The sequence below is a fragment of the Archocentrus centrarchus genome, chromosome 16 (assembly GCF_007364275.1).
Source record: "Archocentrus centrarchus isolate MPI-CPG fArcCen1 chromosome 16, fArcCen1, whole genome shotgun sequence".
NCBI lineage: Eukaryota > Metazoa > Chordata > Actinopteri > Cichliformes > Cichlidae > Archocentrus > Archocentrus centrarchus.
The window spans coordinates 7697112-7710491 of NC_044361.1; the positions used below are offsets into that span (position 1 = coordinate 7697112).

Consider the following 13380-nt stretch of genomic DNA (forward strand, 5'->3'; position numbering starts at 1 on the left):
AAAAAAAGTGGTCAAATATATACTGTTGTGTGTACATGTCATTGACTAAATGTGCGCTACAACGCGCTCAACTTTTGTTCAGAATCAGCTTCTTATCACTGGTAACGACGCGGCTTTCCTCTCACTCATTCCCGCAGCTTCCCAGTGCTTTAAACAGTGTGGACGCTGAGCGTCTACAGAGTTCAATAGCGAAGCTAAGACTGCAGCGAAACGAGACGAGTCATTGGATAAATGCTGGGCTTTGTCCCGCCCATCGGACGCTCAGCGTCTCTGGGGGTCTATGGGGCAGTGGGCTGGCCTCGGCTGGCCCGGACGCTCAGCTTCTGCATGATGATTGGATGATCTGTCTGAGGCTGAATCCCTTTTTGATTGACAGCGAAATGAGCGAATCAGCGATCTTTTGGTGTAAACATCCGTGGGAGCATTTTTAAATTTTCGTTCTGTTCTGAGTTGAACCGGAGACTTTCCTAATCCTCTTAGCAGCATTTTCTTTGTTAAAACGACTAGAGACAAATCGAGCTTCTATTTCTGGTGGGGTTTTTTTTGTAGCTGCTTCTGTTTGGAGACTGACTTCTATCACTCTTTCTGACTTCTATCGCAGTTTCTGTCCAGCGGGTGCTGCTGTATAAATAAAGCGACACATTTCATGATGTAGGCCGAAATTGAGCTTCCCCTCCTTGAAAGACCAGCATCCGCCACTGTCACTAAGTGTTTTGAGTATGAAAGGCACAAGGTATTTTAAAAAGTCAGTAAAATTACTCAGATCCTAGTAGTCATAACAGGAACCATTACCTTTTATTAGCCCAGATAAGTGCATTTAACATTTGTGAGCTTTTATTTTGAAGGGTATACTACTTTAAAAGTAGAATAAGTTAAGGCGTTTGTCTATCACCAAGTCTGCGTGTAAGAGACAGTTTAAACATTTGTTAAATGGTTATTTTAATATTTATGTGATTTTAATTTGAAGGTCCATAAACTCCAGCATGATTCAGAGCTCCTGATAAGCAGCATTACATTTTAAGGACCTTTAAACTATTGAAAGTGTGGCTCAGGCCCTATCTGTCAGTGATTTGAACTTTGAATGACAGTCATATAATAAAGTGAGGCTGTTTGAAGCCGGGTTGTTCATACAGTGAATATCAGTTGTGCTTTAAAAGATGCCGTTTGAGTCCTAATAAAAATCCTAATAAAAGCAGGACATGCTAACCGCCATGCACACCCACAGGATCAGCCACGATGAGTATAAACTGAAAAACTGTGACATCACCATTAAAATTAAACACACCTGTGGGATCAGGTTGCTAAAGCCCCCCGGAGAAGAAGGAGAATAAGAACAGGAACTCTGATAAATAATTATAGTGTGCTTTAATCCTATTGCACTGGTAAACTCATATAATCTCACATGAACAACAACACACAACACATTACACCACACCAAGATGCACATTTTTTAGAGGACAGTGTTATTTTCTGCTGAATACTAAACCACTCAAGGATACTAAACCAAACCATAGGTGGGACATTCTTATACAAATGTTTCCTTCCCAATTCTGTAATTCATAACACCACGCCTGAATAAAGTTCGCTTCCATATAAATAATTAACCAAACACACTAATAGTGTTTTTCCTCACAAAAACAGCAATTGCATTTTTACCTTTAGATTTACACACAGAACCACAATAAAGCACTTAATGCTTTCATCAGTTTTGCTATAACATATGTAAATTCAATCACTGCACAATGATGTACTTTCATTGTTATCCTTTTTTTTGCAGCACATTCAAACGTCATGGACTCCACAAACCAGATTAGCGGGCACGGCAATACCTGCAGAGGTAGAAGAAAAATGTGTTTACTATGAGCGTGTTTGCAAGCAGAGATGGCAGGTGACAGGACTGGAGACACTCTAGCTTTTTTATACCCATTTTTTTGGGGCTGGAGAGATTCAGGTTGTTCATGATGTCCACAAATCCCTCTATGCTCTTAGTCAAGCGGGGGTTAAACTTGCGCTCTTCACCAACTGTAGAAACTGTCTGACCTGAACACAAGAACAGACAGAGCCCAGTGTGGCAGCCAGGTGCTAAACCTGCCAGATTGTGGCAGATGCTACACCTTATATCCTCTTATCCAAGTCAGGGGTGGGACTGGAGCCAATAAATAGGAAGTTTTTGGATTTGATTTTGTAATGCTTTTGTAAAATTTGTACTACATAAAAAATGCACAAAAGTGACTCTGTAACATTTATAACAATTTGCACGTGTATGTTTTCAGCCAACCTAAGTAGTCATGTGCTGGGTAGATGAGGCACTCTTCAGGCAGGGTGAAGATTTTCTTGTGGATTGACTGGTAAAGCTTTTTGGCACAACCTTAAGAAAAGAAACAAAGGTTAGAAAACTAAGGAAAATAGAATTAATACTGCTCCCTTGTGTTTCTCATGAAGCACTATAAAGTAGCATGAAAAAAAATCTGGAAACACAAGGAAAAGTGGATGCCTACCCTGCTGGAAGTCTGTCCTGCCACAGCCTCTGATGAGGAGAGCGTCACCAGTGAAAGCCATGCTCTGATCCCCAGTTACCAGTGTTATACATCCATTAGTGTGTCCTGGTGTCTCTCTCACAGACAGAAACTAAAGGAGAGGAAAGAAAGAACTTCCTATTGCAGCTATCAAAGCACGTTAAACCAGTTTCATGAAGCAAATGTAACTACAAGATACAAAACAACTGCATACAACACTAACACAATATTGTAAACAAAGAATATTTTCCATCTTACATGTCTTCCAAAGGTGATCTTGTCTCCCTCTTTTAAGTGGATATCAGCAGAGGCACCACTGAATTTGGAGATGGCACTCTTCAGCCCAGCCACTCTTTGCTTCATTCGTCCAGTGCTTGTTATGTGGTCTGCGTGGCAGTGGGTGTTTACTGTCAGAAAAAGAAACAATGTAGGTCAATTCTCCAAGATGACAACACTTGCCCCCACAGAGCAGGGTTTATCAGAGACTGCCTCCAGAATTTGGGAGTGGAGAGCATGGAATGGTCTGCCTTCAGTCCTGACCACAACCCCATTAAGCACTTGTGGGATCAGCTTGAGCATGCTGATTGTGGCAGAGTGCTCAACACAACCGCACTTGTGAAAGATACTGGTTAAAGAATAAGATGCCATCCCACAGCAGTGTGCAACCAAAGTAGTGACCAACATGAGGAGGTGGTGCCACCTCCTCATGAGGAGGTGGTGCCACAACAGTATAAGATTTATTGCCAAAGATGCATTATTACAAGAAAGGAATAATCAACCAAACACAAATTTCCTTTCTTTTTGTGCTCAGCTTAGAACGATCAGCATTAAATGACAGTTTGTGATCCAAGAATAAGCACTTGTTCCTGGCTGACACAATACAGATGAGTCCAGGAAAAAAAATTAAGTTGCTCATAGTATAAATGCATTTACAGGATGAGAAAGATGGAACACAGATTTCCTGTCTGAATTTATGTAGATACCTGCAACTGTTAGATTAAGTCCGAGCTCCTTTATGAGCTTCAGGTCCCTGTCAATGGTCTCCAGCACAGGATCAATGATGACAGCCTCCTTGGTGTCTGTGTCTGCCAGCAGGTAGGTGTACGTGCAGCTCTCTGTTTCAAACAGCTAAAGAAGGTGGGGGGGGGGGGGGGGACAGAGGTGTGACTCAGCAAAAAGGGTGTGGCAGTAAGGTTCACATCATCCTCATTGGTCCTCATTTGTGTTTTTAGATAGACAGATAAGCACATACTAAGTTTGCAAAAAAGGAAAGGTTTTGATATGAAGCTACTGATCAGCAGTAATTAACTAATCTTTGGTGCTTACATTTAAAACATTTTCAAAACTTAAAAGCCGCTCAAAATGAGCCTTTTAGTTATGATCATCTTAAATAGGAAAATTTAAGATGATCACCAAAATTTCATTAAGCATCTCCATCTAATGCCATTTCTACTTTCTAATCTGCTGTGTTTTGAAGACAATAATTGCAAATATAAATCAATAAAAATTATAAAAATGACTCTCATAGATTAGGATACCAAGCAGTGCACAAAGTAATTACATTTTTCTCCCGCTTCAACTTAAAAGTGATGTACGCATAAATGAACCAGTGAACTCAAACAATATAATAAATAGTTCTGAAGGGGGTCATATGAGCATCCCTCGAGGTACTTACTAACGATGATAGAACTTTTAGGAAAAAAATAGGTTACTTGTACCAGACTTTTCGTATGCTGTAGCAACTTTCACTTTAGTACAGGGTCTTAATATTTTTTCCGTCACTATGCAAAACTGTTATTCAAAACTTTAAACTTCTCACGTGATTTACTTTAAGGACACTTTCTGCTTTCGGTAGTACAAAAAATGCACTGTGCTTCTTCGTCGTCAGAACAGACTGTTTTAAACCGGGGCAAAACATCAAAATATTAATTGAAGCTACCTGTCTGAAGAGGAGTCCTTTCGTCACTGCCATCCTGGTGATCTGTTGGTAATTCGCAGCGGTTGTTTAAACCGGTCCAGAAGCGCCCGTTCTGGGTTACTGCGTAAAGTCTGACGTTTAAAACACTGACCACACCCACCCAGCTTGATAACGCCTCCAAATTAAGTTTATTTTCATTAGTCATCATGACTAAACTTTTCACGTACTTCACAAATAATAAATTAGATAATAATAATAATAATAAAAAACTTTAAAAGGTCGCTGACTTTGCTGTAAAATAAGGCTTCAAAAAGCCCCACTGAATCTTTGTTGTTTCATCTTTTTCCTCTTATAATGTCTCTCTGATTGAACATATATATATATACATATATATATATATATATATATATATATATATATATATATATATGATTTGCCCCCCCCCCCCCCCCATACCACTTCATTGTCCCCTAAGCCTGACCATTATTAATGCTGCAAGGTTGATGTTGAGTATTTTTGGGGATGCATCGCTGTTTCAGTTTCAGCCCATTGAAGAACAATGTATTTCGGTATGACACATTGTAAAACTTTGTCCATGACATTGAGGAGGGTGGGATAAGTATCAATGCATGCCATAGCCAGTCTAGAGGCTTTTTAGGAAATATGTGATTTAGGGTGTTTGACCTGCTCTTGGACATTTTGGGCTGTTTTCATTCAAAAGATTTATAGTTTTGCATAACTGTGCAAATACACCTAATTACAGACTAGTAAATAAGCCATTTGAAATTATATAAATAATAATTATGGTCAACAATTGGGCCCAGTACTGTAAACGTTACTACACTACTATACCACAAAATGGCATGGTGGCAGTACCCCAAGAGCACAAATGGGGTATAAAAGTGAGGTCCACTAGTCTGTCCATGCAACCTGACCACAGTGTGAGAGCAACAAAATGCTGTCACCACAGGAACAGTGATTAAACCAGTTGGATTAAACCACCACAGCTCACAAATGCAGTTATGTCTGAACATGCATGAATAAAACCAAGATATGATAATGATAATGCAGTTAGCCCCAATACAAATAAACAGGAAAAGCAGAAAATAGAAACACAGTTTTATGAAATATAATAATGAAGATATCAGGATAAAGAGAAAACAAAAAATGTGTCTAAATGATCGAGACTTTGCTGTTACTACTAAACGGTATTATTTGAAATTACTTAACACTTGAGAAGATTTGTTGGTGGCGTGATAGTGCGGAAAGCCAGTCACGTGACACCGGCAAATTTTGCGGTCCTCGTGTTGCCTTCATGCTAGTTGAAAGTATTTGTATTTCCAAAAGTATTTTGTATTTTTTTTTTAAATGCGAAATGCAAGACCTAGTAATAACACATTTAAATCAGTAATCGCTGGGTTACAAGTTGCTAATATTACCTCTATGACATTGCACGGTCCTGTTTTGTAAGTTGAGGTTACAAATTTACGAGGAGTCAATAAACGCAACATGCTACGCATATAACTGACGTCCAAGCCGACCAGTGCGGCGTCGGCGGAGTAGAGTAGCAGCGCACCCGAGGCTGAGGGATCCTTCATTTGGATCCTACGTTTGGATCCTTCTTTTGCTTTTGTAACGTTAGCAATGTGCGAAAACGCAGATAAAATACGAGCGAATTGCAAACTGGTAACTAGTAACTACGAGAAATGTCACTTTACGGTCCGTGCAGTCACACGGGCATTGCAGGTCCAATGGGTTTTCGTTTAATTTTTGTAATGGGAGAGACTGTTTGAGGAAAAGACTGTTGCTTTTAATTGGCGTTGTCAGCTTGGCATTTGTCAACAGTGTGTTGAGTTGCATCAGCCTCATTCATTCATGTGGAAATGTGCTCCTTTGTGGTTCAGTGGCGGCAGCAGAGAGAACCTCTAGATGGCAGTAAAAACATGCTCAGATAAGAACAAATCACAGCTGACGCCTCCAAAACTACAACACCTACATACTTCAAATTTGGACTAAATTATTCTAAACTGATAGCAGAACAATTTAAACCAAGTTTGTGATTTGTGAAACCTTTATCTGATTTGTGAAACTTCAACAAAAGGCGATTTCAGCACTTTTTTCCCATCTGGATCACACTAGAACTGATCCACCTCCTTTGTAAGAAATGTCACCACGTGTTCCCATTTCAAACATAAAAACAACAGTATCATATGTACATAAAACAACTTATAGAAAATATACAAACAGAAGATATGATAATTTATAATAAACAGAATGGAATTTATACCATAACTCCAACAAGTCATAAACAGAACCCCCAGTACACCACCAACCCGTCATCAAGGGGCAGTCATCTGCTGTGACCGGCTGGGGCTGAGGGGAGAGACAGGATTGGATTTATTTAATCATTAGTTATTATTAATGATTAAATGAAGAGTTGGGTTATAAACAGAGTAAGAAGAGGTGAATGAAGAAGAAATATTTTTTGTCTGCCCCAGCAGCCTAGGTCTATTGTAGCATAACTAAGAGATGGTTCAGGGTCACCTGATCTAGCCCTAACTATAAGCTTTATCATAAAGAAAAGTTTTAAGCCTAATCTTAAAAACAGAGAGGGTGTCTGTCTCCTGAATCCAAACCTGGGAGCTGGTTCTACAGAAGAGGGGCCTTAAAGCTTAGATGGCTCTGGATAGGTATAAACACACTATGTACACACGCACAGCCACATGGGAGATGGTAGGGAGGAAGATCTCCCTTTGTCCAGGAAGAGAGGTCTGGGCCCAGGGACCGGCAGCCATCTGCCCCAGTCAGTCAGTGTAGGCTAAAGTGATTCTTTTTATAACTGTCCCTAAAGTTTTGAGAAAACTACAATTCACAAGTTTGGTTGTGCCATTAAAGTTTGTCATTGTGAAAACAGCTATGCATGTCTTACTCCAACTCTTCTGCAGACCCGTTTGCGTATGCTTTCATGGGCAACGCCTTCAGAAAGGCTTTCAAGCATGCCTTTCCTGCCATTTTCCTGTGGTGCTCAAGAGGGAGAGTCAGAGTGGGAAACATGGATGCAGAGGACACGGGTGGAGACGGATCACCGGGCACCCACAGGAGAAATGCACTTTCTTTCATCTGGCTCCTAAAGGCCACGCTGGGCATTTGGACATGGTGCACTCAATGTTTATTTATGTTTTTTCTTGAGATGATAGCAGTCTGCTCAGCGTGGTTTGTGTTTGCTTGGACACACATGCACAGACAGAGACACATACACACATTGTACAATTCCATGTGATCTCTATAAAAGGACAAACCAGTCAGGTGAGTCTTGTGTGTGTCACGAGCTGCTGAAACACAATTATCTCTGTCATGCTTTTCTAAGAGTTACTGATGCTGTCAATCTGAGTGCAAGAGCCTCTGGTTTTACCTTTGTTGCAACTCCTCAAAGAGGTGGAGAAAACTGTGCCGACAGCAGCTGCAACCGACTGTAACCACTTTATAGAAAATTGCCTTGCTCAATCTTTGTTAGCATACCAACCTGTGCTAAATACTCAAACTGAATAAATTTGCTCTGTTTTGTTCTTGTTTTCAGGCCAGAAATTAGCAATGAAATGTCATATAATACTATAAAAAAGGCAACGTAATTGTGGAAGCATGCTATCATTTAAGTACTGTGAGATTTTACTTTTTACTAGTTTGGTTTGCTAGTTAGTGGAATTTATTATTTATAATTATAATTTATTTATATACTTAATATGTGCAATACTTAATACGTGCAATATATATATATATATATATATGATGTGCTCCAACGATATGCTCCTTTGCATCAAAAGTAGCCAGTTGAGGTGGTTTGGGCATTTGACTAGGATGCCACCTGGATGAGCGGTTCTTGACATGCTCTACTGGGAAGAGTCAAGTCAAGTCAAGTCAAGTTTATTTATAAAGCATGTTTAAAAACAACAGCAGTTGACCAAAGTGCTGTACATTTAAGATAAATAAAATAACTTAAAACACAATGTAAAAGAGATAGTTAAAACAGGAAGCATAAAATTATAAAAACAAAAATAAAAATAAAAGAAAACAACATCAGTAATGTATCCAGTACTCATTTTGATTTAAAAGCCAAAGAATAAAAATGGGTTTTCAAACGAGATTTAAAGATGTCAACTGTAGGGGAGGTCCTGATGTGAAGGGGCAGCTTGTTCCATAATTTCGGAGCAACGACTGCAAAAGCCCGATCACCTCTATGTTTTAATCTTGACCTCGGTACAGTTAAGAGCATTTGCTCAGCAGACCTCAGTGATCTGATGGGAGTGTGCAGGCTTATAAGATCAGAGAGGTAGGTAGGTGCTAACCCATGCAACGCCTTAAAAACAAATAATAAAACCTTAAAATCAATTCTAAAACTGACTGGTAACCAGTGTAAGGATGCAAGTATGGGGGATATATGGTCTCGTTTATGAGTGCCGGTTAGTAATCGTGCTGCTGCATTTTGAATCAGTTGCAGACGACGAAGTAGCGACAGACTGACACCTGAATAGAGACTGTTACAGTAATCGAGTCGAGATGAAATGAAAGCATGGATAGCTTTCTCAAAATCCGTGGAACAGAGAAATGGCTTCACCTTTGCAAGCAGACGAAGATGGAAGAAGCTAGATTTGATGACGGTATTAATGTGCTTGTCAAAACTAAGATTTGTGTCAAGGATCACCCCCAAGTTCCTTGCACAGGGTTTATTATATATCTTTAAGGGGCCAAGGTCATAGAGGTCAGGGGTACCAAACACAATGACCTCGGTTTTCTGCTCATTTAATTTAAGAAAGTTTTGAGCCATCCATGTTTTAACTTCCTCCAGACAGTCCAGTAAGGCCTTCAAAGGACTCACTGAGTTTTTTTTCAGTGGCAGATAGATCTGCGAGTCATCTGCATAACAGTGGAAGGGGATGCAGTGTTTTTTAAAGACTGAACCCAAGGGGAGCATATAAATTGAAAAGAGGGCTGGGCCAAGAATGGACCCCTGGGGCACCCCACATGAGAGCAGGCTTTCAGAGGAAGAAATCTCTCCCAGCCTAACTGTAAAACTTCTGTTCTGCAGACTTCTCCATCAACTCCCCACGCTGCCATCTGCAGAAGTTCTCTGACAACTCTGCCATAGTTGGCCTCATCACAGGTGAGGATGACTCAGAGTACAGACAGTGGACTCAGGACTTTGTGGACTGGTGCCAGCGGAACCACCTCCTGATCAACGCCGCTAAAACCAAGGAGCTGGTGGTGGATTTCCGCAGGCGCAGACCCACCACACGGACACCGGTGAACATCCAGGGAGTGGACATTGAGATAGTGGACTCTTATAAGTACCTGGGTGTTCACCTAAACAATAAACTGGACTGGACTCATAACACTGATGCGCTCTACAGGAAGGGTCAGAGCAGACTCTACCTGCTGAGAAGGCTGAGGTCTTTTGGAGTGCAGGGGACACTCCTGAAGACCTTCTATGACTCTGTGGTGGCATCAGCCATCTTCTATGCAGCAGTATGTTGGAGCAGCAGCTTGTCTACAGCTGAGAGGAAGAGGATAGACAAGCTCATCAGGAAAGCCAGCTCTGTCCTAGGATGTCCTCTCGACTCAGTGCAGGTGGTGGGAGACAGAAGGACTCTGACCAAAATAACATCACTGATGGACAAGGTCTCCCATCCCATGCATGAAACTGTTGCTGAGCTGGAGAGCTCCTTCAGTGACAGACTGCTGCATCCTAAATGCACAAAGGAGCGTTACCGTAGATCCTTCCTCCCAGCAGCTGTAAGACTTTATAATCATCACTGCTCCCAACAAAAACCACAATAACCTACACAATGTAGGATTATATATAATATACTGTAAATAGTCCGGCCTGTTAAGGTTCAACACACAGGCACATCATGTACATTGTATATAGTGTTATTATTAGTAGTATTAAGGTTAATATTGTTTGTTGATTTTATATATATTTATATTCTTTTCTTAGTGTGAATTATTATATTTTTACTTATATTTATAATAACTGCGGCTGCTGTTACACCCAAATTTCCCCTCTGTGGGACAATAAAGGCTGTTTCTTCTTTCTTCTTCTTCTTCTTCTTCTTCGTTAAATAGGATTTGAACCATTTAAGTGCAGTCCCTTTAATACCAACAAAGTGCTCCAGTCGAGATAAAAGGATACCATGATCTATGGTATCAAAGGCAGCACTAAGGTCTAAGAGTACTAAAATGGCAGAGTCCCCCAAATCAGTAATAGTTAAAAGGTCATTTAAAACTTTTAAAAGTGCGGTTTCAGTACTGTGATATGCTTTAAACCCAGACTGGAATACTTCAATAACACCATTTTGGTCTAAGAAGGTCTGGAGCTGAAGGAGGACAACTTTCTCCAAGACTTTTGAAAGAAATGGCAGTTTAGAAATTGGTCTGAAGTTGGATAAAATGGTTGGGTCAAGGTTTTGTTTTTTAAGAATAGGTTCTACCACAGCGTGTTTAAAATCAGCAGGCCCCAGGACATGCTGGAGAGATTATTTCTCAGCTGGTCTGGGAATGCCTTGGGGCCTCCCCGGATGAGATGACAAGGGAGAGAGAGGTGTGGGCTTCTCTGCTTAGGCTGCATGGATGGATTAACTCATCAAATGATTTTAACCAGGAAGTCAAGTTATAAACCACTGGCGCTCTGCATTGAATGTGGACTGATCATACCTAATGCTTATATCAGTGCATCATATTTAAGTTATTTGTGTACAGTCAGCTCTGACTGTGACCATGACTACGAATAGCGAGCTTTGGGATCTTATTCTTGGAATAATGATAAAAAGAAAAGACATTTTGACTTTGATTTTATTTGAAGTCACACAGACACAATGCTGGATCCTAGGTTTTACATGCAACTCAAAACCACACAACATCAGTGCACTTTGAATGGACCACAGAGTGCTAAGTAGGGTGTTAGAGTATTAAAATTAAACATTCAGGATCCATTAAAGTCCCTCAAAAATGTCATATCAAACTATGACATTTCATAAATTTGGCTAGAGGCCCTCTTTGATCAGCGAATGTCCAATTTCCAAAATTACTTTATTGAGGCTTTCTGTTCCGTACTTGCAGAATTCAGACCATCAACACCGTAGCACTTCATTCATAGCAGCAAAAGACAGAATAGCCTAATTTGTGCATTAAACTGATGTGGTGCTTGCTTAAACACAGTCAATAGTAAAAAGTTATACACACATGAAAACAGTTCTGAACATTTTGATTCTGTCCAGCAAAACAACAGGATCAAACTATCACAAAGGCAAGCACTCCAAAGCAAATCTTAATGAGCATCTGTTAAATACAAGAGCAGCATGCTCAGCTCATTGCACTATGCAATGCACATTTAATTCTTGCCATGGCCTCTCTTTTTAAAATTTTATATTATATATATATATATATATATATATTTGATTTGCCCCCCCCCCCCCCCCTCATACCACTTCATTGTCCCCTAAGCCTGACCGTTATTAATGCTGCAAGGTCTAGAGGCTTTTTAGGAAATATGTGATTTAGGGTGTTTGACCTGCTCTTGGACATGTTGGGCTGTTTTCATTCAAAAGATTTATAGTTTTGCATAACTACAACACCTACACACTTCAAACCTGGATTAGATTATTCTGCACTAATAGCAGAGTATTTAAAACCAAGTTTGTGATTTGTGAAACCTTTATCTGATTTGTGAAACTTCAATAAAGGGCCATTTCAGCACTTTTTTCCCATCTGGATCACACTAGAACTGATCCAGCTCCAAAACTACAACACCTAAACCCAAAAATGGAAGCTCCGCTCTTTGTTTACTTGTTGCCATGGTGAAACATGGTGTCGGCGCTCCATTGATGATGGCTTTCTTTCTTTCTTTACTCACACACGCGCTAACTCAGGGCGAACATAGTCAGACTTGATTGAACTGACTCTGATCAGTTGCCGATCTCAGAGTTGGTCAACTCAGAGTTTGTTTTTAAACTCACAGTTTGTTGAACATGCTTCCTGGAATAGGGCCCAGACCTTCTGTTTGCTGCTGTCTGCTCATCACTCTGCTCATTAATAATACAGTTAATTTATAACGCACTTCACAGCTGAGAAGCTCTCGGAACGGATCGCTATCGTAACAGTTAGCTAGCGAAAGCCCCCCCGGTCGTACGTTCGGGACCGAGAGGGGACAAAACCGTGACAGAAAGATAGGAATTGCTGCTTCGCGCGTGTGTGTGCGCGCGCGCTAGTGGCTTTCATTCATGCGTGTTCGCATTCTGCGCGCGTGCTCGATAGTGACGTGTCTGCGATCAAAACCGCCGGAATTCTTTGATGACGTCATGCTTGGCTCAGACCGAATTAGTAAGTACCCTCGCGACTGTCTTCATTGCCCAGAGTGCGTTTGTAAACAGAGGTCCAACAAAACAACGAAAATCCAGCATTTGTGAACGTCATAAACAAAGAAAATCAAACTTGTTACAATGACAGAACCCAAAGATGAAGTTCCAATCTTGGTCACACCAGAGGACCTGTTACCAGTTATTAATAGCTACTTTGAGAAGCTCTCTGAATTACAGTGGAGCATGATAGAAGATGGTGCTTTGGATTCAGATGTCCAAGCACTTCTGGCTGACATGATTTCTGAAATAATTCAGATAGCTTCTGCCAGAATCCTGAGACTTGCTCTGCCTCAAATTCAAAACCAGACACTCAGGGGAGAAAGTTCAGAGGATATAACACAAAAAATAAAGTCAGCATTTCGAGACTCTCTTTCAGCCAGCATCGCGAGTGCTCTGAAATCGACGGGTAAGCGCGCTTGGAAGCTTTCACAGATGATTGTGAGGGAGGTCGAGGATAAGATATCCCTGGCTGTCTCTCTGATCACAGGTAGCTCCAATTTGCCTTCAGACCCTGCAATCTATGTGAGTGGAAGAT

At 40.7% G+C, this 13380-nt stretch overlaps 1 protein-coding gene across 1 annotated transcript; it reads right to left on the bottom strand.

The window, feature by feature from the left end:
* Positions 1-1384: 1384 nt before the first annotated feature.
* On the bottom strand, positions 1385-4564 carry LOC115794537 (persulfide dioxygenase ETHE1, mitochondrial-like). Its single transcript, XM_030750098.1, has 7 exons — positions 4456-4564; positions 3500-3644; positions 2775-2923; positions 2499-2628; positions 2279-2368; positions 1924-2040; positions 1385-1829 (listed from the first exon to the last, which is right to left on the bottom strand). Exons 1-7 carry the CDS (start codon positions 4486-4488, stop codon positions 1783-1785), a joined length of 711 nt encoding a protein of 236 aa, XP_030605958.1. The 5' UTR covers positions 4489-4564; the 3' UTR covers positions 1385-1782.
* Between the last annotated feature and the right edge of the window lie 8816 nt (positions 4565-13380).